Source organism: Bufo gargarizans, chromosome 6, assembly GCF_014858855.1.
Source record: "Bufo gargarizans isolate SCDJY-AF-19 chromosome 6, ASM1485885v1, whole genome shotgun sequence".
Classification (NCBI taxonomy): Eukaryota; Metazoa; Chordata; class Amphibia; order Anura; family Bufonidae; genus Bufo; species Bufo gargarizans.
The window spans coordinates 255,699,080-255,725,938 of record NC_058085.1 but is presented as its reverse complement, the minus strand read 5'-3'; the positions used below and the strand labels follow the sequence as shown (position 1 = coordinate 255,725,938).

The window sequence follows — 26,859 nt, the reverse complement described above, 5'->3', positions numbered from 1 at the left end:
ATATCTGCTAATATGGGTTATATCTCCGCTGCACGTGCTGCCACGTTGCCTGCTGTTTGACAATCATGTGACCTGATCACGAGCACCTACAGCACTGTGCACACTGATAACGTGAAGCCTGCGGAACTGTTCACGCAGCTCTAGATGTGACTAGGGTATAAGATATGACATAAGCAGGGCTAAGGCAAAGGTTTATACTATAAATTAAGCTTCATAATATATTATGACAAGTATTTTTAGGTCAAGACAGGTTTTTCAGCCTCCGTAAGCAAGAATTAGCATTGACGTTCAGCAAGCAAAGATCTGGAACAAGGTGAGGAATTAAACAACAATGGGGTGGATTTTTGGAAAATGCCCCTGGCAATTAGTCAGTGCATCAATAATTTCTTGTAGTGATCTTGGAAACTGAAAGCTTCGCAGTGATTGCCTGACAGTTTTTCCTTCTGAGAGGTTCATAAAGTCTACTAGAAAGTTGCAGAACATCTTATGATGCATGTCTGGACACCACCCCTTAGTTCCTGGTTCATTCTTGCTCAACTTCTTGAGGTCATGGCGGTCACGTAGGACCATGGTATTTATGGGAGCATTACATAAAGGGTGACAATCCCATAAGGGTGGTGTCGCACAGCTTTTTGTGGGTGTTTTTGGTTGCAGTTTTTTGAGCCATAAGTGGGTTGGAAGGGAATGAAACATTTAAAGTAAGGAATTGTCCTTCCTGCTGAATCCACTTCTGGCTTCAGCTCAAGAAGCTACATGAGCAACTTGCACAAAAAGCTGCTTGTGACACCGGCGTTGGGGAAGAAGCTTTCATCACGTGCGCAGATATGTCGCTCCCCCATCAGTCTGCCTTTCTGCAGGAATGATCATATAATTTCATTATCTATTAATGATAAAATCCTAATGTGCAGGACCGGATATGTCATCTAATGTGAGCAGAGAAGATTATAGGTCCTGTCATTAATTAAGACGGAAGTAGCCTCCGAAAAGACTTATTTTCAGGAAAGAAGATTCCCATTAAAGCTCATTTGCAGTCACTCAGAATGTGAAAGGCTTCAATATACATGTTATTTAAGCCCTTAAAGGGGATCTCCACCCCACCTTTTTAGATATTGATGATCTGTCCTCTGGATAGGTCATCAGTATCAGATCGGTGAGGGCGCACAGACCCACCGTGTAGAGGCCATGCCCGTATACTGCAGCTTATTTTCCACTGGTCTGCACGACCACTACTAAGGGGTTGGGGTCTGATGTTTCCCGCTTTGTCCACTATTATTTTCCAGCTTTTTTGTAGGAGTATCAGGTGTCTGATTTCAAGTGATCTGATATTAAGCACCCTTTAAGATCCAGCTATTTTGGTAAAGGGGTTTAACCACTTCACATCCGAGCCATTTGCCCCCTTCCTGACCAGGCCTAATTTTGTCAATCTGACATATCTCACATTATGTGGTAATAACTTTGGAACACTTTCACTTATCCAAGCCATTCAGAGATTTTCTCGTGACACATTGTACTTCATGATAGTCATAAATTTGAGTCAATATATTTCATCTTTATTTATGAAAAAATTTCAAGTTTGCCCTAATTTTCTTTTCTATTTCTCTGCTTTTAAAACAGAAAGTGATACCTCATAAAATATTTATTACTTAACATTCCCCATATGTCTACTTTATGTTGGCATCATTTTGGAGATGTCATTAAAAAAATTTCGGACGTTAGAAGGCTTAGAATTTTAGAAGCAATTCTTAAAATTTTTTAGAAAATTGCCAAAACCCACTTTTTAAGGACCAGTTCCAGTCTGAAGTCACTTTGTGGGGCTTATATAGTGGATACCCCCATAAATGACCCCATAAACTACACCCCTCAAGTTACTTAAAACTGATTTTACAAACTTTGTTAACCCTTTAGGCATTCCACAAGAATTAAAGGAAAATGGAGATCAAATTTTTACATTTAACTTTTTGGGCAGATTTTCCATTTTAATCCATTTTTTCATTTTTTTTTTTCTTTAACACATCGAGGGTTAACAGCCAAACAAAACTCAACATTTATTACTCTGATTCTGCGGTTTACAGAAACACCCCACATGTGGTCATTAACTGCTGTACGGGCACACAAGAAGAAAAGGAGCGCTACATGGTTTTTGGAAGGCAGATTTTGCTGGACTGGTTTTTAGATGCCATGTCCCATTTGAAGCCCCCTGATGCACCCTTACAGTAAAAACTCCCAAAAAGTGACCCCTTTTTGGAAACTAGGGGATAAGGTGCCAGTTTATTGGTACTATTTTTGGGTACATATAATTTATTTTTATTTTTTAATCATTTATTATAACACTTTATGGGCCAAGGTGACAAAAAATTGGTTGTTTTAGCATAATTTTTATTTTTACAGCGTTCATGTGACATTTTTATAGAGCAGATCATTACAGACGCGGCGATACTTTTAAAAAAAAAACAAATTTAGTTCACTTTAACACAATAATAGCATTTTTGAAACAAAAAAATGTTTTAATATGTCCATGTTCTGAGAGCTATAGTTAGTTTTTTTTGTGAGCGGTTTATCTTATGTAGGGGCTCATTTTTTGCAGAAAGAGGTGACCACTTGGTATTGCAATTTTTGTGATGTAAGGTGACAAAAATAGCTTTTTTTTACACCATTTTTTTTTTTTTATGGTGTTTATCGGACTGGGTGGATCATGTGATATATTTATAGAGCTGACCGTCACGGACGTGGCAATACCAAATATGTATATATTATTTATTTTATTTTTATTCCTAATTTACTTGGGTATTTTTATTTTTTTATTTTTACACTTTTTGTCCCCCATAAGGTTATACAAGACCTCTGGGAGACATTTAACTTTACTTTTTATTTATTTTTTCACTAATGATTTCTCCTGTAACTGGGGCTGACATAGTAGCCCCAGTTACAGGATAAATACACCCCCCCAGAGAGGCTGTACAGGACTATACAGCCTCAGTGCAGGGCTGATCGAGGTCTGTGAAAGACCTCATAGCTCCTGCACATTGTCCTCACTAACAGCGCTCATTAATTTTACATCTGGTCAGTCTACACTCTACACTAATGCTCCTCTTGAGATAATCTCATATACATGGTGATCAGTTCCTCATTCCCCCTCCCCCAACACTGCAAACACCTGCACACTCATATTCACCTCATACTAATGGCATTTGGCACACGTCCAGCACACGGTGGAGTGTTTAGCTTTGCCTCCAAGTAACATGGAGATCTGCAACCACAAACCCAGCAGCCAAACTACACATCAATGGTATGGCACACGTGATAGATGTGCCGCCGGTATTCTGTTGCAAAACCGCGTGTGGAAAATTCACATTGTTTAACAGTAGCGGCAAAGTGGTCGAGATTTTAACTATTATTTCTGCCGTGAATTTCAAGGGAACCTGTCACCAGTTTTATGGTGTCCTAACTAAGGGCAACATAAATAAGTGACTGATTCGCTTATCAAAATGCTGGCTCACTTTCTTTAATTGACCCAGTCAATCTGCCAACATCTTGTATTAACCCCTTAAGGACCAGGCTCATTTTCACCTTAAGGACCAGGCCATTTTTTGCAAATCTGACCAGTGTCACTTTAAGTGCTGATAACTTTAAAACGCTTTTACTTATACAGGCCATTCTGAGATTGTTTTTTCGTCACATATTGTACTTCATGACACTGGTAAAATAAAGTCAAAAAAATTAATTTTTTTGCATAATAAAATACCTAATTTACCAAAAATTTGGAAAAATTAGCAAATTTCAAAGTTTCAGTTTCTCTACTTCTGTAATACATAGTAATACCCCCAAAAATTGTGATGACTTTACATTCCCCATATGTCTACTTCATGTTTGAATTATTTTGGGAATGATATTTTATTTTTTGGGGATGTTACAAGGCTTAGAAGTTTAGAAGCAAATCTTGAAATTTTTCAGAAATTTACAAAAACCCAATTTTTAGGGACCACTACAGCTCTGAAGTCACTTTGCAAGGCTTACATAATAGAAACCGCCCAAAAATGACCCCATTCTATAAACTACACCCCTCAAGGTATTCAAAACTGATTTTACAAACTCTGTTAACCCTTTAGGTGTTGCACAAGAGTTATTGGCAAATGGGGATGAAATTTGAGAATTTCATTTTTTTGCCTAATTTTCAATTTTAACCCATTTTTTCCACTAACAAAGCAAGGGTTAACAGCCAAAAAAGACTGTATCTTTATTGCCCTGACTCTGCCGTTTACAGAAACACCCCATATGTGGCCGTAAACTACTGTACGGCCACACAGCGGGGCGTAGAGTGAAAGGTGCGCCGGATGGTTTTTGGAAGCCAGATTTTGCTGGACAGTTTTTTTGACACCATGTCCCATTTGAAGCCCCCTGATGCACCCCTAGAGTAGAAACTCCATAAAAGTGACCCCATCTAAGAAACTACACCCCTCAAGGTATTCAAAACTGATTTTACAAACTTTGTTAACCCTTTAGGTGTTGCACAAGATTTAATGGAAAATAGAGATACAATTTCAAAATTTCACTTTTTTGGCAGATTTTCCATTTTAATATTTTTTTTCCAGTTACAAAGCAAGGGTTAACAGCCAAACAAAACTCATTATTTATGGCCCTGATTCTGTAGTTTACAGAAACACCTCATATGTGGCTGTAGACCGCTGTACGGGCACACGGCAGGGCGCAGAAGGAAAGGAATGCCATACGGTTTTTGGAAGGCAGATTTTGCTGGACTGGTTTTTTGACACCATGTCCCATTTGAAGCCCTCTGATGCACCCCTAGAGTAGAAACTCCATAAAAGTTACCCCATCTAAGAAACTACACCCCTCAAGGTATTCAAACTGATTTTACAAACTTTGTTAACCCTTTAGGTGTTGCACAAGATTTAATGGAAAATAGAGATACAATTTCAAAATTTCACTTTTTTGGCAGATTTTCCATTTTAATATTTTTTTTCCAGTTACAAAGCAAGGGTTAACAGCCAAACAAAACTCATTATTTATGGCCCTGATTCTGTAGTTTACAGAAACACCTCATATGTGGCTGTAGACCGCTGTACGGGCACACGGCAGGGCGCAGAAGGAAAGGAATGCCATACGGTTTTTGGAAGGCAGATTTTGCTGGACCGGTTTTTTGACACCATGTCCCATTTGAAGCCCCCTGATGCACCCCTAGAGTAGAAACTCCATAAAAGTTACCCCATCTAAGAAACTACACCCCTCAAGGTATTCAAACTGATTTTACAAACTTTGTTAACCCTTTAGGTGTTGCACAAGATTTAATGGAAAATAGAGATACAATTTCAAAATTTCACTTTTTTGGCAGATTTTCCATTTTAATATTTTTTTTCCAGTTACAAAGCAAGGGTTAACAGCCTAACAAAACTCATTATTTATGGCCCTGATTCTGTAGTTTACAGAAACACCTCATATGTGGTTGTAGACCGCTGTACGGGCACACGGCAGGGAGCAGAAGGAAAGGAATGCCATACGGTTTTTGGAAGGCAGATTTTGCTGGACTGGTTTTTTTGACACCATGTCCTATTTGAAGCCCCCCTGATGCACCCCTAGAGTAGAAACTCCAAAAAAGTGACCCCATTTTAGAAAGTACGGAATAGGGTGGCAGTATTGTTGGTACTAGTTCAGGGTAGATATGATTTTTGGTTGCTCTATATTACACTTTTTGTGCGGCAAGGTAACAAGAAATAGCTTTTTTGGCACGTTTTTTTTTTTTTGTTATTTACAACATTCATCTGACAGGTTAGATCACGTGGTAATTTTATAGAGCAGGTTGTCACGGACGCAGCGATACCTAATATGTATACAATTTTTTTTATTTATGTAAGTTTTATACAATAACTTCATTTTTAAAACCAAAAAATTGTTTAGTGTCTCCATAGTCTGAGAGCCATAGTTTTTTCAGTTTTTGGGCGATTATCTTGAGTAGGGTCTAATTTTTTGCGGGATGAGATGACAGTTTGATTGGCACTATTTTGGGGTGCATATGACTTTTTGATCGCTTGCTATTACACTTTTTGTGACGTAAGATGGCAAAAAATTGCTTTTTTTGCACAATTTTTTTATTTTATTTTTTATGGTGGTCACCTGAGGGGTTAGGTCATATGATATTTATATAGAGCCGGTCGATACGGACGCGGCAATACCTAATATGTATACTTTATTTTTATTTATGTAGGTTTTACACAATGATTTTATTTTTGAAACAAAAAAATGATGTTTTAGTGTTTCCATAGTCTAAGAGCCATAGTTTTTTCAGTTTTTGGGCGATTATCTTGAGTAGGGTCAAATTTTTTGCGGGATGAGATGACGGTTTGATTGGTACTATTTTGGCGTACATGCGACTTTTTTGATCACTTTTATTACCTTTTTTGGGAAGTAAGGTGGGCAAAATTTCAATTTTCTCATAGTTTTTATTTTTTTATTTTTATGGCGTTCACTGTGCGGGGAAAGTAACATGACCGTTTTATAGATCAGGTCGTTACGGACGCGGCGATACCTAATATGTGTAGTTTATTTTTATTTTTTTAATTTTTATTCAGTGATAAATGTTTTTTTTTTTTATCTTAACTTTTTTCACTTATTTTTTTTTTTTTTTGACCCAGACCCACTTGGTTCTTGAAGATCCAGTGGGTCTGATGTCTGTAAAATACAGTACAGAACCTATATAGGTATCTGTAACTGTATTTTACTTACACTGAACAGATCTATGCTTTCAGCATAGATCTGTTCAGCACCATGGACAGCAGGACGCCTGAGCAGGCGTCCTGTTGTCATGGGAACCTTCCCCTCTGCTCAGTTATGGTCAGAACTGCGCAGACGGGTAAGGACGGGGCTCTGGGGGGGCTGTCTGGGGGCTCTCTCCCTCTCCCATCGGGGGGCTGCAAAGGCACAGCAGCCCCCCGATCGGAGAGGGAGGGAGCTCCCTTTTACTGTTAACCTTTTCCATACAGCGGTCCGTACGGACCGCTGTATGGAAAGGGTTAAACGGCTGACATCGCATCAACGATGTCAGCCGTTTATACCAGGGTGCCAGCAATGTGCTGGCACCCTGGTATACCCACTGTACACCAACGATTATTCAATGGGAGGCGGGCGGGGGATCGCGATCCCGCCTGCCGCACCGCCCGCCTCCCGCAACGCCCCCACCGCCTGCGACACCCCCCCTGCACCACCCGCTGCCATCAAATCATGCAGGGGTGCAGGGGGGGTGTACTATATTGATTTTAGACACTCTAAAGTTTCTGATCCCCGCGGTCAGGGACCGCGGGGATCAGAAACTGCAAAAAGCGCAGCAAACCGCAGGTCTGAATTGACCTGCGGTTTGCTGCGATCGCCGACACGGGGGGGTCACATGACCCCCCCTGGCGTTTTAACAGGATGCCGGCTGAATGATATAGCTCTGAATTAAATATGCGCTGGACTCGATGACCTTACGCCGGACTCGAAACAGCTCATTAGCATGCGGCATGTGGCATCTTTGTGTGTATATTATGAGGTAACTAATCTAAGGTACTTTTTAGTAGTTAATGATTGTGTATAATTAGTTAGATTATAACCAAATATCCACATAACAGGTTCCCTTTCAGTGCAATGCAGAGGGTGAAACCTGCAGAAAATCAATCATGTGCATATTGCCGTGGATCCACATCAGATCTTTCCACTGCTTTTTTTTATCCTGACCGATACACGATGAATGTGCTCCTGCACATGACCGCCGGGCCGGAACAGGAAGCGCATAGCGCTGTGTATACAGCGATCTAGAAGGCAGGGACACCTGGGCACTGTCCCTGCCTTCTCTAAGGGTTGCCCTGCTGTCGCTGATGTGCAGCTGCGATCTCTGAATGGACGTTTCTGAATGTCCATTCAGAGATATAGAACCACCTCCCGGACGTTTTTAGTGAATGGGTGGACGGGAGGTTGTGTTTTTTTTTTTTTTTTTTTAAACCTTCTCATATACTCTTTTAGGGAATTCTTAGTTACTAGAGGGGTGATGTCTTCAGGATCCTCCTCTCTTGGTCAGAGTGGATAGCGGGTTCAAAGATTCTTGCTTTGGAAGACCTGTTCTGTTCTGCATTACACAGATAAATTATTGATTTGAATGCTCATGGTGCAGTGCCTAACTTCCCCTGTGGTGGCGCTAGAGGAAAACTGAAAATGCATTACCAAGTTTCCTCGCAGATTACAGCTGATGGTACTGAGTATACATTCAGTGGGACTGTCCAAAGTGGAGGAACTCTTTATCCTCTTCAGTCCTTGAGCTGTACATGTAAGGTGCAAGTTGGGGCTTTAAAGATGGCACCCACTCAGTAGCTGAGCGGGTGCCATAGTTTTACATAACCCCTTGGCACGACACAAGCATTGTGTATCCAGGAAACTGTAAGGTGAAATCATTTGTTCACATGCATAATAAGTATTCCACGGGATTAATGCTTCCAGGCGTCTGTGCCCATGTGGTCGTCATGACGGTGTTATAATATCATGATGACATAATTTATAATAATCTATAAAGAAGCGCGGATGTGGCGGTCTCTCGGTCCTGACATATGGGCTAGCTGTTGGCAGTAATATACTTACTGTGTCTGATCACAGTGTACTATTAAACAGGGAGGGGCTGTGACAACCTCACAGGCAGAACATCGCTGCTAAACAGCGGAAAAAGCAAAAAAAAAAAAAAAAAAGCTGTGGAAAGATCTGATGTGGATCCACGGCAATATGCACATGATTGATTTGCTGCACCCTCTGCATTGCATTGAAATCCATGGTAGAAATAATTGTTAAAATCTCAACCACTTTGCCGCTACTGTTACACAATGTGAATTTTCCACACGCGGTTTTGCTGCAGAATACCGGCGGCACATCAATCACGTGTGCTGGACGTGTGCCAAATGCCATTAGTATGAGGTGAACATGAGTGTGCAGGTGTTGGGGGAGGGGGGAATGAGGAACTGATCACCATGTATATGAGATTATCTCAAGAGGAGCATTAGTGTAGACTGACCGGCAGTACAGATGTAAAATTAATGAGTGCTGCGCTTGTTGGTGAGGACAATGAGTGCGCTGCAGCACCAGAACTGTGACGTAGGAGCTGGATGCAAATTGACACTTGGCCTATAGGGGGCTCTTCCCTGAGCACTGCCTTTAATGCTGCACCCAGTAATCCGAAAATCTCTGAAGATCCAGGAGTCTGGGAGCCACTGTAAAGAGTAATCTGAAGGATCCCTAGGACAGTCACTGTGTCTTGTGTTTTCCCCGGCGCCTCCATAACTGCACTTACAGGAGGGTGTCCCCGCCCCCAGGACAGGAAAACAACGCAGAATCACATGATTTAAAATGCCTCCTCCCCTACTTATTCAGTCGTTGTTTCCTATCCTCTGGTATGCACAGAAGCCTCTCCTGGCGTGCCAGAAACATTTTCTTATTGCTCAGCCTTTACTCTTCGTGTCAGTCGTGTCTTATCATCAAATCCACCCCTGGTGTAGATGTTGGTCTCTCTACTTGGCCCTATAAAAAAAAATATGTTTTAATCCTTCTAGGGCAGAGAGACCATGATGCCTAAGCCAGCAGGTGGAGACCCGGGGCCCAAGAAATGTGCTATTTGCCAGAAATCCTTTCCCTCAAAATCTAAGAAACCTTTTTGCCCTAAGTGCACTGAAAAGGTGGGGACAGAGGAGTTGCCTTCCTTCCTTCCTTGAGACCATTAGAACCATGATTAAGGAAAAAGTAAATGCAGCAGTGGACTCAAAAATTACGCCACAATTCCCAGGCCCATCCACATCCTATAGATCTCTTTCTTCTGATATAGCGTTTGATCTGGATGAGTGGGAATTAGTATCTGATCCAGACTCTTCTTCCTCTGATGACGGTTCTGGAAAAACTGTTTCTCTCTGAAGAGACAGAAGGGCTTCTAAAAACCATAAGAGCCACTATGAATTTAGAAGAAGTGTGGGAGACCAACTCCAACTAGGATCAGATGTTCCAGGGGTTGGGTGAGTGAAAGAAAAGGAATGTTCCCATCCATAAACATATCAAGGCTCTAATATCTAGGGAATGGAAAGATCCGGAAAAAATTAAAACAGTGACAAATTTCTTTAAACGGAAATATCCCTTTTCAGAATCTGATTCTAATCCGTGGGACAAGTTTGAGGACATGGTTCTCTTGGGAGATCCCATGGACAAGAAGTGTGAAAATTGATTGAAGAAATCATGGGAAACAAATACAGCCATGTTGTGTCCCAGTATTGCATCTACCTGTACAACCAGAATGTTAGAATTAGAAGAACACCTGGCAGCAGGTACACCTAGGGATGAGATCTTGGCCTCTTTGCCTACTTTGAAGAAAGCATCCAACTTTCTGGCAGATGCCTCTGCTGACTTAGTCAGATTCTCTGCTAGGTCTGCAGCTTTATCTAACGTGACCTGTAGAGCAATCTGGCTTCGTACATGGTCTGGTGATGGAAGTTCTAAAAACCGCCTGTGCTTCAATCCCCTGTGAAGGAGACAGATTATTTGGCTCAACCTTGGACGACATTCTTGACAAGGCCTCAGACAAGAAAAAAGGATTTCAGCTTGAAAATCATTACTTTCATCAAAGACGTTCCTTTCAAAACCAGAAAAAAACTAGACTGGGCCAGAGAAAAAGAGAGGTCAAGAAAGTGGCAGCCGTCCAGGGGCAGAGGGAGAGTATTCCTTTTCAATCCTGAAAGTTACTCCTGTTCCACACAATGACGCTATAGACCAGTGATGGCGAACCTATGGCACGGGTGCCATAGGTGGCACTCAGAGCCCTCTCTGTGGGTACCTGCACCCTTGAAAAAGTCTATGGTGTGGTGTACCAATATGCCTTTTCGTGCCATTCATCAGCACAGGGCGCACTATGAACAGCACTGGCAGCGCACTGAATGTAGGCAGGATATTATAGCTAAATGATAAAGTACATGGAAGATATACTACACTGGACTGTAGGATTCAGGTTAAATTGCCGTGTTGCCACTTCACGATAACAAAGTGGGTTTTGGATTACAGTTTGGGCACTCTGTCTCTAAAAGGTTCGCCATCACTGCTATAGACCATGTGGGAGGCAGATTAAAACACTTCACTCCTGCCTGGGAAAAGATAGGAGCCTCCCCATAGGTTGTAGATACCTTTTTAAAAGAAGGCTTGAGACCGAACGCTAGACTGGTTCTTCATAAACACAAAACTGACTCAGAAAGAAAAACTAATTTGTCTATAATCGGAAATCTCATCTCTAGTATCTAAAAAAGTACTCCTTCCAGTCCCAGAAAATCAATACGGCGAAGGTTACTATTCTCCAATTTTTATTGTGAACAAAAAAACAAACTGATCCTTCCATTTTTAATAATAAATCAAAAATCCTTAAACAAATCCATCATCTACAAAAAATTCTAAATGGAGACTATAAAATCCACTATCAACGTACTTCCTCAGGATTGTTTCATGGTGACAATGGACCTTCAAGACGCGTACTATCACGTCCCAATATACCAGAGCCATAAGAAATATCTAAGAATCACTGTCTTCATAGGGGTTCAGTTAAGCCATTTTCAATTCAGAGCCCTCCCATTTGGACTCTCCTCAGCCCCAAGTGTATTCTCAAAAATCATGTTAGAAGTCACAAAGTACCTTCACTTACAGGAGATTCAAATTGTTCCATACTTGGACGACTTCATGATTGCTTCACTGTCTTAGGAAGTCCTACGATCCCACCTTTCCCAAGTCCAAAGATGCTTCACCACTTTGGGATGGGTAATATATTTTAAATCAGACCTAAGTCCAGATCAAAGAAAGCTCTTCCTGTGGGTGTTTCTGGACTCCCATTGTCTAATGTCTTTTTTTTTTTCTTTTTTCTTCTAGAGAAATAGAATTGTCTACTTCAAAAAATCTGTCAGTTCTGCAGTCAGAGGGTCTCTTCCATAAGGAATATCATGGCCATCCTAGGTCTTCTGACGGCAACAATCCCATCAGTCAGATGGGCTCAGAGTCGCACGAGAATCCTTCAAGCATTTCTTCTTTCCTCCTGGGACGGTACCAACTCCACTCTAGAAAACAGAGTTCTCATCCCTACGTCAGTAAAATAATCTTTGATGTGGTAGAGAATAGAGAAAAATCTGCAAACGGGGGTCTATTGGCGCTAGGGAAAACAAATGATTGTGACCACAGACGCCAGCAGTTCAGGTTGGGGCGGTCACTCAGACGGAAGAATAGTTCAGGGCACATGGGGAAAAGATATGCTAAATGCTTTCTCCAATCTGAAAGAACTTTTCAGCCATCTACAAAGTCATTGTATCCTTACACAGATCCTCATCTCCAAAAAAATGTAAAGGCAGTTCCAGACAATACCACGGCAGTTGCTTACTTAAACAAACAAAGGTGAACCAAAAGCTGTTCCTTAGAAGCAGTGTCAAGAGACCTTTTTCTTTGGGCAGAAAATAATCTTGTATCACTGACAGCAGTCCATGTAAGGGGAGAAAACGACGTAATGGCTGACTTTGCCAGACCTTGAAGGAAGGTCTATTTGCCATAAAAAAAAAAGACAAACCAAAAAATTTTGCTCCCTCTCCCGACAGGATCCGCCGTTATGGATGGATGCACTTTCCCAGCCATGGCTCAAGTCCCTTCTTTGTCTTTCCTCCCTTCAGTTTGATTCCAAGAGCTCTTATGAAGGTAGAGGAAGAAGGGGCTCAAGTAATATTTATTTCTCCATTTTGGCCAAGGAGATCTGGTTTCCCCTTCTACTCAGGCTGTCTGCAGGAATATTCTGGACTCTTCCGTCAACCCCGGACCTTCTTAACCAGGGCCCAATATATCATCCCAAAATAAACCAACTTAAGTTGACGGCCTGGAGACTGAACGCCCCACCGTAAAAAAGAAAGATTTATCAGATGCTGTAATTTCCATGATGATGTTAAGTTGAAAGCCCATAACATCAAAAGTTTACCTGAGAACCTGAAATGCCTTTTTATCCTTTTCAGGTAATGTATTTTTTTTTTCTCCAGATATCCCACACATTTTAAATTTTTTGCAGGCAGGGCTAGATAAAGGCCTTCGACTCGCAACACTTAAATTACAAGTATCAGCCTCGAGTGCATTTCTGGATATAAAGCTAGCAGAATCGCCTTTTAATTAAGCGGGGCTATGAGAAGTTTACCCACCTTCCGTTCCATTATTTCAACTTAGGATTTCTCCAAAGCGCCTCACCTTCAAAACCAGTTTTTCTCGTAGCAATAACAACTGCTAGGAGAGTTGGTGAGATCCAGGCTTTCTCTTACAAACCTCCATATCTTGTCATTCTAGATGATCGTATAGTCCTCAGACATTGCCCTTCCTTTCTTCCCAAGGTTGTTTTCAGGTTTCATTTCGAACAAGAGGTTATGTTGCCTTCCTTCTGCCCGTCTCCATCCTCGGAAAAGGATAGAAAATTCAACAACCTGGATGTGAGAAGAAGTGTTTTATCCTACCTGGACACCACCAGTAGCTTCAGGCGATCAGATCATCTCTTCCTCCAATACCAGGGTCCTAACAAAGGACAAATCTTCCATAGCAAGATGGATAAGAGATATGATTACCTTGGCCGATGTCCAGAAGAATCTTCATCCTCCAACCGGTATAAGAGCTCACTCTACTAGAGCAATGTCTTCCTCCTGGGAGGAGTCCGCATCTGTCTCATTTGACCAGATTTGCAGGGCAGCCACTAGGTCTAGCCCTATGACTTTCGTTTGTAACTTCATTACAAATTTTGACAAACAAAAGATTGTCAACATCAGAGAAAGCTTCCGTACACAGTCCCCACGGACCCTCTACACAACTGCTCGGTCCTCTTCTCCCAATACCCGCTTATCCACCATTACAGAAGAAAAACTCTCCACTCTACTCTCCAGATCTCATCTGACCACCTGTGCACTTGACCCAATCCCATCCCACCTCATCCCTAACCTCACCTCAGTGTTTATCCCAGCCCTAACTCATCTCTTCAACCCATCACTAACCTCTGGTATTTTCCCCTCTGCTTTTTAAACATGCTACCATTACACCCATCCTCAAAAAGCCTTTACTTGACCCATCTTCTTTGTCCAGTTATTGCCCCATATCACTTCTTCCGTATGCCTCAAAGCTACTTGAACATCATGTCCATTCAGAACTGTCCTCTCACCTCTCCTCCTGCTCCCTCTTTGACCACCTACAATTTGGCTTCTGAACCCACCACTCGATTGAGACTGCCCTTACCAAAGTCACCAATGACCTACTAACGACCAAAACAAAGAAACAATACTCTGTCCTCCTTCTCCTTGACCTATCCTCTGCCTTCGACACTGTTGACCACTCCCTTCTGTTGCAAACTCATCTCTTGGTATCGCTGACCTGGCCCTCTCCTGGATCACATCATACCTCACAGAACGGACATTTTGCGTCTCCCACTCCCGCACCACCTCCTTGTCTCATTCCCTCTGTTTGTGTCCTGCAAGGCTCTGTCCTAGGACCCCTGCTCTTCTCTATCTACACTTTTGGCCTCGGAGAGCTCATAGAGTCCCATGGCTTTCAGTATCGCTCTTATGCTGACGACACACAAATCTACCTCTCCGGTCCAGACATCACCACCTTACTATCAAGAATCCTACAATGTCTATCTTCTATATCATCTTCCCTTGCCTTTTGCTTTCTAAAACTTAACATGGATAAAACAGAATTAATTATCTTTCCACCATCTTGCGCAACCCTCCAACTCAACATCTCCCGCGCTTTGCTTAACTTTGAATCTGCTAAAATGCTTGTACATGCCCTCATCATCTCAAGCCTAGACTACTGCAACACTCTCTCCTCTGTGGCATTCCATCTAGCACTCTCGCACCCCTCCAATCTATCCTCAACTCTGCTGCCCGACTAATCCACCTCTCACCCTATTACTCCTCTGCCTCTCCTTTCTGCCAATCCCTTCACTGGCTCCCCATTGCCCAGCGAATTCACTTGAAAGTACTAACAAATACATACAAGGCCATCCATAACCTGTCCCCTCCCTACATCTCTGAGCTACTTTCCCGATACATCCCCACTCGTACTCTCCGATCCTCACAAGACCTCCTTCTCTCCTCTCCTCTCCTCTTATCACCTCTTCCCACAGTAGCCTCCAAGATTTCTCCTGTGCATCCAGCATACTCTGGAACTCGCTACCCCAACATATGAGACCCTCACCTACAGTGGAATCCTTCAAAAGAAACCTGAAAACCCACCTTTTCAGACAAGCCTACAACCAGTGACCCTGCTGCCTCTATACCGCCATGACCAACTTCACCCACACCTACTGTGTCCTTCTCCCATACCATGTCGATTGTAAGCCCTCACAGGCAGGGCCCTCTCCTTCTGTACCAATTTGTAACTTGTCTTGTTTATGATTAGTGCAATTGTCTGTATTATGTATGTATACCTCTCCTCATATGTACAGCGCTATGGAATGAATGGCGCAATAATAATAAATTAGATATCCTTGAAAACCAGGACTTATCTTTTGGCCGCAGAATTCTTTCAGCCATATTCCCCCCAGATTTCTCTGGTAATCGTCCTGTAAGTGCCGTTGTGGAGGTGCTGGGGAAAAAGGTAAATTACTCTTACCGGTAATTGGTTTTTCCAATAGCCTCCACAATGGCATTGGGATTTTCCGACTTTTTATTTTCTTTTGTCTTCAAATGATGTAATTTGCTTATGTTTAATACATATTTTTTGGTCTTGCATCACTTCCGTGTCCTCTTTTTGACTGAATAGGAAAGGGGAGGAGGCCTTCTAAATCATGTGCTTCTGCGTTGTTTCCGGTCTTGGGGGCGGGGACACCCTCCTGTAAGTGTCGTTGTGGAGGCTATTGGAAAATAGTAATTTACCCTTTCGCTTCTCTTGCACTGATTCTGTCTCCTACTCCAGTCACATCTAAAGTGAATGTTCCTAGCTGTGCCTGCCACCCTGATGTTCCACAATGCACAGCTGTCTACTCACAGGAAGGCAGTAGAATTTTGACTGCATCTCTGTATGTGACTGGAGTAGAAATAATAGTAGTCAGACATTGGCTGTAATATGTTGTGTTGTATTAATAATTATCAATACATAGAATGAATCAAGAAAAAGAATATAAATCTGGCTGATAAGACAATCCATATATTAAAATATAATACAATGTGTTTTAATGTACGATTTTAATATATTGGTGTTATTTTGATGTATGATTTGTCTTTATCAACCACATGTATATCCTTTTCCTTGAATTATACTATGTATTGCTATTGTATACAATTTCTGCCTTGATGACCTGACTATTATTATTTGTTACTATTTCTGGTTCTGTTAATTGGTCTGTAGACACCTTTCCTCCGCCAGAGCAGTAACCCCCCCCCCCCCATGTGGACGTTGCTGACCAGCATGGGGGCTATCATGAAGGAAGGACATTGCAGTCACTGTTTGTTTGTTCTGGTTGTCCAGAGCTCCAGATCCTTGTGTGTTGCTCAGTAGGCAAATGGGGAAATTGATGTCTGTCCAGGAGATAAAACCATACACGCTCCATCCCACTACAGGTAAAGGTGTGACGGCATTATATATAGATTTTATATATATATATCTCTGCACAGGAAACCAACAGGGGGTCATCGCCCTGTTTTTTTTAGACTCCTGAATGGCAGATCTCCTATATCGTGTAATAACTGCTGATTTTGTTTAAAGGTTAACCCTTTGTTTCGGGCTCAGTCCTGACCCTTACACAGTTTCTTTTTTTTCTTTTTAAGTTGCAGGGATCGTAACAGCAGACTTTGCCTCGGGGTTGGTGCACTGGGGAGCGGACACCTGGGGCTCGGTGGAGCTGCCAATTGTTGGAAAAGTGAGTTGTGCATTATTACCTTTCAGTTCTTAAAACACATATTCGAAGCTGCAGGTCCAGAACATGTGACTTCATTCTGACATCTGATTGGTTGGCCAGTTTATTTGAAATGTACACATGCTATTATAATGTGGGCACTGGGGATGGCTTTTCTGTTGCTCCCTGTTATCAGCCACCTAAGGTTCGACAGAGACTGACTATAGCACAGTTCAATATATATTCATATAATTGCTCCATGTTATCGGCCAATTCAGACCTAATAGAGGCTGAGTTTCGGATAGCTGGAGAGGGGCCGACTCTATGACAGGTATACAATCAGCCATTTGAGGCAGGTTACGCTACTAAGTGTTCATCAGTGACAGGAAATGCAGGAACATAGTGAATTCTGGGAGATCCTTGAGTCATTCATTATGCTTTGGGCTTAGATTTATTTATTTATTTTTATTAACGTAAGATAGCTTGGTACATTACAGGAATTATTCGGATAGATCCGACCTCTGGGGCCCGTGCAGATCGCGAGAATGGGGACCCGTTCTCCCCCATTTGAATGGAGAGCCGGTCACGAATGCATGCTGCTGCTCCATTCAACTCTGGGGCTGCCAGAGAAAGCGGAGTGCTTGTATTCAGCTATCTCCGGCAAAGTGACAGACACAAAATCTAATACATGTAAGAACCTGTCTGACCATAAATGGAAGAACAGAATGTCGGCTAACAAGGGCAGAAGGGATATATCTGGGTATAGAAGGTGAATGAGGTAGTAGTAAACCCAGTGGAGGGTCTGTCATAAGAACTTATCAGAGCCAAGAGGAAAAGAAGCTTTGTATCTGGTATATAGATCTTGAGACCAATTAACATGGTTCGGCCTTTGCCAGAAAATCTGTGTGACCCTTAAGGTGGAGGTCAATTGCCAAAAACCCCTGTATTCCTTCCACAGGTTCCAAAGTTTCAAAAACTTTGAGCGGGTGTTGGATTCCCAGTGGGCTAGCTCTTCAAAACAGAAGATTTGGACTACTTTGTGAATCCAGGAAGCAAATGTTGGGGGGGAGGGGGGGGGGTGCTTCTCCACAATGAGGGTATCAACAGTCAGGCAGCAGTTTAGGCTCAGATTTTTATGCTTTTCTCCATCTCCTATTTCAGGCCTTCATCCGACCCTTTCGGGAACATCATATCGACCCCACAGCAATCACCAGGCATGATTTTATAGAAACCAATGGCGATAACTGTATGCTGACCATCCTTCCTCTGGGCTGCATGGCCTACAAATTTCTCTTCCTCTCTCCAGGTACTGAGGTCACGCACAGGTTCTTTCTTCAGTAAAGGATGCAAATGTTCTATATATGAAAACCACTCCCCAGCTTGCCTATAGTACCATATTCTGCACCATTGTATGAACTTGTCTAGAATTGCATCTCGGCATCCAGAGCTGCATTCACAATTCTGCAATTCTGTATCTGTTGAGACTTCAGGACTGTGCATCTCAATGCTTCAGGTCTCTAATATATTGGGAATATAGTGTTCGTATGTAACTAGTCAGCTATAGAAAAAAAATGTATATGCTCTCTTCCACAAGGCAACCTAACCAGGTATTTCCAGCGCTCACAGATTCCATGTAAGAACCAGCAGTATTGTGACTGCAGCTGTGGATGCGATACAAGACCTGACATAACAGCAGCTCAGGATGTCACGTATTTTATGTGACATCCGTGTTTCGCACTATGACGGAACCTGTCCAGATTTGGGCATCATGACACTCTTATTTTCCTTCACAGATATCCTCTATAAGACATATGCCACCGAATGTTTTATCTTTGCCCTGGCAATGTTTGTGACTCTCACCAACCAGATTCACAAGTGGTCTCACACATACTTTGGTCTTCCTTCCTGGGTGGTCTTCCTTCAAGACTGGCACATCATCCTACCCCGCAAGCACCACCGCATCCACCATGTGTCTCCACACGAGACTTATTTCTGCATCACAACAGGTAAGGAGTAAGCCTTCATTCCACCTCTTATTCAGGTCAATAGGAGCTGTAGTTAAAGGGCTTGTCCCATGTAGACAACTGATCTCCTATTCACAGGATAGATCCAACCTCTGGGGCCCCTGCTCATCATGAGACTTGGGACCCGGTCTCCTCCATTTAACTCTATGGGTCTGCCAGACATAGCTGAGTGCTTGTACTTAGCTATCTCTGGCAGTCTCATAGAATTGAATGGAGCAGTGGACACGCATATATCTCTGCCGTGCCATTCAAACAAGAAGAACGGGCCCCCCTCCTCCTGATTAGTGAGGGCTACAGTGGTGGGACCCCCACCAGTCAGACACCTATTCCCTATCCTGTGTACAGGGGCGACGACAACCCCTTTAACTTTGTATAAGGTATCCTGACGGAGGAGGCAGTCATGGGCAATCAAGTAAGCAGAAAAGGAGGGTGGCAAAGCATTGGTACCCCATATGAAGTGTTATAGTGTATAATACTGACTGCCGTTAATGACCATAGAGCAGGATCCTGGGGTCACACACCTCACAGTGCCTGGTGTAAAGACAAGACTATCCAGAATGCAAATCACCAAAACCGACTCTGAACAAATAGCGTTTCTGAGATATTTCATCAGCTAGAACATGACTAGATCTGTGAAAACTATGGACCCCACTGCAAGTCAGTGGAGGGTCTGTCAGACACTGGTGGTGTCTGTTGGGAGACAAATCCAACTCTGTTGTAGTTTGTGTATGTGCATTGTGCCCCTAGAATTCTCAATGTATTTGTGCTTGTGTAACTTTTAAGGATGGCTGAACTATCCTTTAGAGAAGATTGGATTCTGGAAACATCTAGAAGACCTCATCCAGGGCCTAACAGGCGAGAAGCCTCGATCAGACGACTTAAAGTGGGCTCAGAAAGTGAAGTAATCCCGGGCCGGCTTAGCCTGTTCTTCTAACCGTTGCCAACCTATAAAACCATAAAAGTGAAAACTAAAAGCCATTAGCCAAATATATAAAAGACTCAAGTGGAATTAACTGACTAATAAGCACAAGATGGGATTGTGCTAAACTCCATAAGACACTAATCCAAGGACTCACACTCCTTGCTCCTGGGTGCACCCTTCTCCCTCTCAAGCAGCTGACAGGACGTCTTGTTATTTTTTTTATTTTGCTGATGTCCTAGATGACTTTTCACCTTGCCGAGCATCATGTGACCTCCGTGTGAGCCAGAAAAGAGGAAGATTGTACTCTCTTGCACTATGGAGATGCATCAGTAAAGTCAAAAACATTTGTTGTATCAACATGAAACCGCTGCTATAGGGAAACCTGTGGCAAATATGAGAAGTAAATTGTTTTTCTGTTGTTCTGCTGTTGATGAGTATTTTCCATTTGTGGAGAAGGGCTAAAGGCGCATGATGCTGACAAGCAACACTGCAGCCTCCAGATTGTCCGACACCTCCATTGCGCTGCATTCTTATTCTCACCACTGACACCATACTTCCACTTTGCTGAATAGAAACAAATCCTATTTTTACATGGCTCGTGAGATGGGGCAAAGCGGCGTAGAGCGATTTTTATTTTATTTATCTTCCCCCCCCCCCCAATCTAGGCAACAGAACAGTGAAACATGTACTGGATTAATAGAAGCAATCCTGTAATTAGTGAGCGGTGCAGGGAGGCATCAGACGACAGGTGAGTACAGGAGGGGCATCTGTTAACCCACAAAAAACCCTCTAAGGCTTATATTAGATGCGCAGATCTTCAAGGTGATTGTTGGGAGGGAAGCGTTCCTTCCCGGCAATCACCTGCTCCCTAGCGGAGGAGACCGCTGCTATTACATGCAGTGATCTCCTCCTCCATATGGGGAGGCGTGATGGCTAATTCCCCCATACTGAATCACGATCTGCTGCCTAAAAATTTATAATTTTTCAATCTGCTGAAAATTCCTATTACCTGATGAATGAGCATTTGCTCGTTCATAGAGTAATCGGCGGCAGTATTACACCACCAGATCATCGCTAACAAGCGTTAATACGAACGCTTGTTAGCGATAATCTGAACGATTATCTGTGCATGTAATATAAGCTTAATTCTTGCCCCACCCCAAGGAAGGAAGAGTAAGTTATGGATAAGACACTTGACTGCAACCATCTCCTTCCTGTCTGTGGATGGCTTTTACACAGGCTGGGTCTTCCGAAGGGCTTATTTCAGAGGGTCTAAACTCTGGCTAACTGGATCCTGAGCAGGTGATCGCCCTCTATTATACCCTTAGGCACCCTTTACGCTTGAATTTATTTTGGTCTTTTTTTTTCAGTCTAAAAAAATGACAGTAAAACATGCATTTTTTGCACGTCATGCGTGTTTTTATGGCAAGTTAAATTCTTTTCTCTTAACACCTGAAAAGCATTTTTTTTCCAGGAATTTTTGTTCCGTGAAAAACATGCCATTGCTACAACATACTGTGTTGACAAAAAAAAAATCATAAAAAATGGCCTAATAGGTGCTGGACTTGACCAAAGCAGACATCGGCTTCATGTGCAGGAGGCTGTACACAGCACATGGAGTCCCTGCCCAGGTACCACAGCACATGTAGATGCCCTACGTATTACAGAGATGTGTTCCCCTAAAAATAAATAAATCCATCTGAAGTGTGAGATACTGTAAAGCCCAGCACTTGTGTCAGCGCTATATTACAGCTCCATGCAGCCATGTTCATGAGTCCCGAAGCTGAGATAAAGGCTTGATGAAATCTGCCCAGGGCTTTCCTCCTCCGGCTTGCACTGACATTTTGAGTAAAGAGTGTATAGAGGGTACATGGAGCAAAAGTGAGGCTTGTAAAGGCGCCATAAAGCCCATCCAGCATGTGACTGACCTGAGGCCTTACGTTAGTGACGGTAGAAAATCCTTGGTTCTAAGTGCCAATTTGCTGCCTCCTTGCCCTGCTGTACTGCATGGCCAGGGATAGGAGAAATTAAACCCCCCAATGAATCACTGTATATTGTAAAGCTCTATAGCTTTCTAATAGGAACTGAAATGCAGAGCTCATCGTTTTCCAGATCTGTTTTCTGTCACCAAATGGGAACATCCCTATTTAATTCTAGAGGCAAGAAACCCTTCCTCCTCGTGTCCAACTGACAGAGGCACAACCCTTACGACAGTGTATCAAAGTCTGCAGGTAAGGCTACTTACACACTTGCGGCAGAGGATTCCGGCAGGCAGTTCTGTCGCCGGAACTGCCTGCCGGATCCGCCAAAATGTATGCCAACTGATGGCATTTGTAAGACTGATCAGAATCCTGATCCGTCTTACAAATGCATTGAAATGCCGGATCCGTCTTTCTGGTGTCATCCGGAAAAATGGATCCAGCATTTTATTTTTTTATTTTTTCCGGTCTGCACATGCGCAGACCGGAAGGATGGATCCGGCATTTAGGCAAGTCTTCAGTTTTTTGGGGCCGGAGATAAAACTGTAGCATGCTGCGGTTTTATCTTTGTCCTGATCAGTCAAAAAGACTGAACTGAAGACATCCTGATGCATCCTGAACGGATTGCTCTCCAGGGATAAAACTGATCAGTTATTTTCCAGTATAGAGCCCCTAGAACGGAACTCTATGCTGGAAAAGAGAAACGTTAGTGTGAAAGTACCCTATCAAGCCCTTCCGGCGTGAGAGATTCCATTCTGAGAGCACAGTTGTTGAAATTGGAGAGGAAAAAACAGGGGCAGATTTACCACTGCAAATGCACCAAAACGACGTGAAACTGAGCCAGAATTCTGGTGCGCAGGCCACGTGCCAGTGTCTCAGACACTCTTTTGGCCTGACACGGGGGAGTGGCTTTGCATGCGCCAAAATTCTGGCCCAATATTCTGCCTAATAGGTGATTAAAAACTAAGGGGGGAATTTATGAACCCTTTCATTCCAGAATTTTTGCTTTAGAAAGCTACAAAATAGGGCTTTGTAACTTTTGGGGTTGCGTGAGCAAATTTTTATTTTTTTTTACCTTTTTGAGTTTTGACTCTCTCCCTCCAATTTTGTAAAGTGGGCGTGGTGAGCTATGTTAATTTGTTTTACTCCAGATTGTGACTTTTATTAAAAAAATAAAAATAAATGACTCGTTCCTATAGGGTCAGCGCAATGTTCTAAACCTCTGTACACAGTAATCAAGCATCAGTCTAGATTGGACTGCCTCTATCCATTGTGTTATGCAAAACACTTCCCCCCCCCCCCCCATAGACCCAGGACTATATCGTCATCCTCTTGGCTCTATCCGCCTTCTGTATAAGACCCTGCTGCAGATTCATGGCTCTCATGTTGTCATCTTCTCCAGGGCTCATGCACACGAACGTCTGTTCCCCGTGCCCATGCTGTGGACAGCAAATTGCAGACCCACTGACTTGAATGGGTCCGCGATCCGCAACAGACGCACCACAACAAAAAATAGGACATGTTCTATTTTTTTCGGTGCTGAGGAATTCCGATCCGTGCCTCCACTCCGCACTGCTCTGTATCATGCGAATTGCAGTCCCATTCAAGTCAATGGCATATCATTGGTGATACAGAGCCGATGCTCGTATATTGTGGACCCGCTGTATGTGGTCCACAATACGGGCACACACATTTGTCTGCATGAGGCCTTATCACAATTTCTCCTGATATTCCTGACCATTGGAGTTTAGGCACTTGTTCTTATGCACTAGATCCCCCCCCTCCTCTCATGCTGACACATTGGGGCACATCTATAAAAGTGTCAGTCTGTAGGCATCCATATTACTACTGCAAATGCTGGCCCAAGCACAGATCTAACGTGCAGCATCGGAGATCTCTAGAAGCCTGTTAGTTTGGGTCATCAGACCAGCAGTTGGGTCAGGATTGGTGTCATGGACACCTAAAAAGCTCATATGATGTGTAAACTGCGTCAGTACATGCAGTATGATTATGGCTGACACTTTTCTGCCATATGCCCTGGTGTGTTTTTCATGACTCCTAGATGACTTGCTCTTTTTGGGCAGCCTCTGTACAGTACTGCTGGTTGACTGACCACCTTCTGCCTCTCTTGACGGGTAACCTGGTGGACATGTAGACTAGTCGTCCATGGATTGTTGAATGTTGAGACATTAGGAATTGGCTGCCTCATGTGTTACATTATAACATGACATTGTTACATTATTTAACCATTTCACTGTTGTCCTTGGCCTTGCCCTGCACAGGGTCCATGGTCAGGGGATCAGTCAGCACATAGTATCTCATAGTAACCTTGAATCGCTTTCCTAAAACCTACTGTATATGCAGTTCAGCGTGTCCAGCGATGTGAACTCCTGTGTGTGTTATAGATGGTGGTAAAGATTGATGGTCATTTTAAGGTGCTTTTTTCTTTTTCTTTCTGTTTTTTTTCCCCTCAATATAAAGCCTTAAAATCTCAACTTTTTCTGCATAAATGAAGAAATTTAATTTCGTGTTCTAAATGTAAATATATTTATAATTAAAAATTAGACATTACTAACAGATTGTGGAAACCTTGTCTGCCTGTTTTTATTTCTATGTAATGTCCAGGGTCGGGGTTCTACAACATTGGTGAATGGTCATGAGTGGCCCCTGACCAAGGAACGTCCAAGCATTCCTTGGAAATCGCCAAACCAGTACACCTACAGCTGGAGGCCTTTCTTTAGGGCTCTTGCACACACACAGTACGGCAGATGTACTTATCCTGTAGGTGGTGTAAACTTAAACCTACACGAGCTTTATCACAGTGGCTCAGGCCGAATGATACGTTTGGTGCCTATACAGTTATTAGTTGTCTTACTTTAAGGCCTCATTCACATGGCGGTTGTTCAGCCATTCCATGCATTGAGGGCTGCAATTTGCGGTCCCCATGCACGGACACCATCCGTGCGACTGCCGCGACAGATCCGGACCCATTCAACTTCGGTGGGGTTCCATGCCTCCGTCCTGCACCGACCTTCCGGATTGCAGACCCATTCAAGCCGAGTACACACAGCACCTGCGGTTTTCGGCGGCGATCGGCGGTGCCATCGGGTCCCCATGCGGCTGTGGGGGGGGACCCGATGGCATGGAAGGCATCGCGCTGCCTTCCGGTGACGAGCCTGTGAAATCCAGCCCCCTGGATCTCACAGACCAGAAGCTTGGAATGCATTGTAAAGGATTAGATCCCCAAAAGTTCAAGTCCCAAAGTGGGACAAAAAATAAAGTGAAAAATAAAGTCTAAATGAACAAAAACGTAATTTTCCCCAAATAAAGAAAAAAAAATAGGGGGGGGGGGAGAAAAAGCATACATATTAACCACTTCAGCCCCGCTATCTGAAACCCCCTTCATGACCAGAGCACTTTTTACACTTCGGCACTACACTCCTTTCACCGTTTATCGCTCGGTCATGCAACTTACCACCCAAATGAATTTGACCTCCTTTTCTTCTCACTAATAGAGCTTTCATTTGGTGGTATTTTATTGCTGCTGACATTTTTACTTTTTTTGCTATTAATCAAAATGTAACGATTTTTTTGCAAAAAAAGACATTTTTCACTTTCAGCTGTAAAATTTTGCAAAAAAAACGACATCCATATATAAATTTTTCGCCAAATGTATTGTTCTACATGTCTTTGATTAAAAAAAATGTTTGGGCAAAAAAAAATAAAAAATGGTTTGGGTAAAAGTTATAGCGTTTACACACTATGGTACAAAAATGTGAATTTCCGCTTTTTGAAACGGCTCTGATTTTCTGAGCACCTGTCATGATTCCTGAGGTTCTACAATGCCCAAACAGTAGAAAAACCCCACAAATGACCCCATTTCGGAAAGTAGACACCCTAAGGTATTCGCTGATGGGCATAGTGAGTTCATAGAACTTTTTATTTTTTGTCACAAGTTAGTGGAAAATTTTTTTTTTTTTTTTTTTTTTTTTTTTTTTTTCTTACAAAGTCTCATATTCCACTAACTTGCGACAAAAAATAAAAAATTCTAGGAACTCGCAGTGCCCCTCACAGAATACCTTGGGGTGTCTTCTTTCCAAAATGGGGTCACTTGTGGCGTAGTTATACTGCCCTGGCAATTTAGGGGCCCAAATGTGTGAGAAGAACTTTGCAATCAAAATGTGTAAAAAAAAAATGACCGGTGAAATCCGAAAGGTGCACTTTGGAATATGTGCCCCTTTGCCCACCTTGGCATCAAAAAAGTGTCACACATCTGGTATCGCCGTACTCAGGAGAAGTTGGGGAATGTGTTTTGGGGTGTCATTTTACATATACATGCTGGGTGAGAGAAATATCTTGGCAAAAGACAACTTTTCCCATTTTTCTTTATACAAAGTTGGCATTTGACCAAGATATTTTTTTCACCCAGCATGGGTATATGTAAACTTCTCCTGAGTACGGCGATACCAGATGTGTCACACTTTTTTGCTGCCAAGATGCGCAAAGGTGCCCAAATTCCTTTTAGGAGGGCATTTTTAGACATTTGGATCCCAGACTTCTTCTCACGCTTTAGGGCCCCTAAAAAGCCAGGGCAGTATAAATACCCCACATGTGACCCCACTTTGGAAAGAAGACACCCCAAGGTATCCAATGAGGGGCCTGGCAAGTTAATAGAATTTTTTTTTTTCCGCATAAGTTAGCGGAAATTGATATTTTTTTTTTCTCACAAAGTCTCACTTTCCGCTAACTTAGGACAAAAATTTAAATCTTTCATGGACTCAATATGCCCCTCAGCAAATACCTTGGGGTGTCCTCTTTCCAAAATGGGGTCAGTTGTGGGGTGTTTGTACTGCCCTGGCATTTGAGGGTCTCCGCAATCATTACATGTATGGCCAGCATTAGGAGTTTCTGCTATTCTCCTTATATTGAGCATACAGGTAATGAGATTTTTTTTTTCCGTTCAGCCTCTGGGCTGAAAGAAAAAAATGAACGGCACAGATTTCTTCATTCGCATCGATCAATGTGGATGAAAAGATCTCTGCCAAAAAA

The 26,859-nt window shown here is 42.7% G+C and overlaps 1 protein-coding gene across 1 annotated transcript in view; it reads left to right on the top strand.

The window, feature by feature from the left end:
* Positions 1–21,456, top strand: part of LOC122941547 (plasmanylethanolamine desaturase-like) — a 29,910-nt gene extending 8,454 nt beyond the window's left edge. The window contains exons 3-6 of the mRNA XM_044298871.1: positions 16,818–16,909; positions 18,047–18,191; positions 18,679–18,891; positions 19,693–21,456. Of these exons, the coding sequence (XP_044154806.1) occupies positions 16,818–16,909; positions 18,047–18,191; positions 18,679–18,891; positions 19,693–19,814 (572 nt within the window). The 3' untranslated portion in view covers positions 19,815–21,456. The remainder of the gene's footprint in view (positions 1–16,817; positions 16,910–18,046; positions 18,192–18,678; positions 18,892–19,692) is intronic.
* The last annotated feature ends 5,403 nt before the right edge of the window (positions 21,457–26,859 follow it).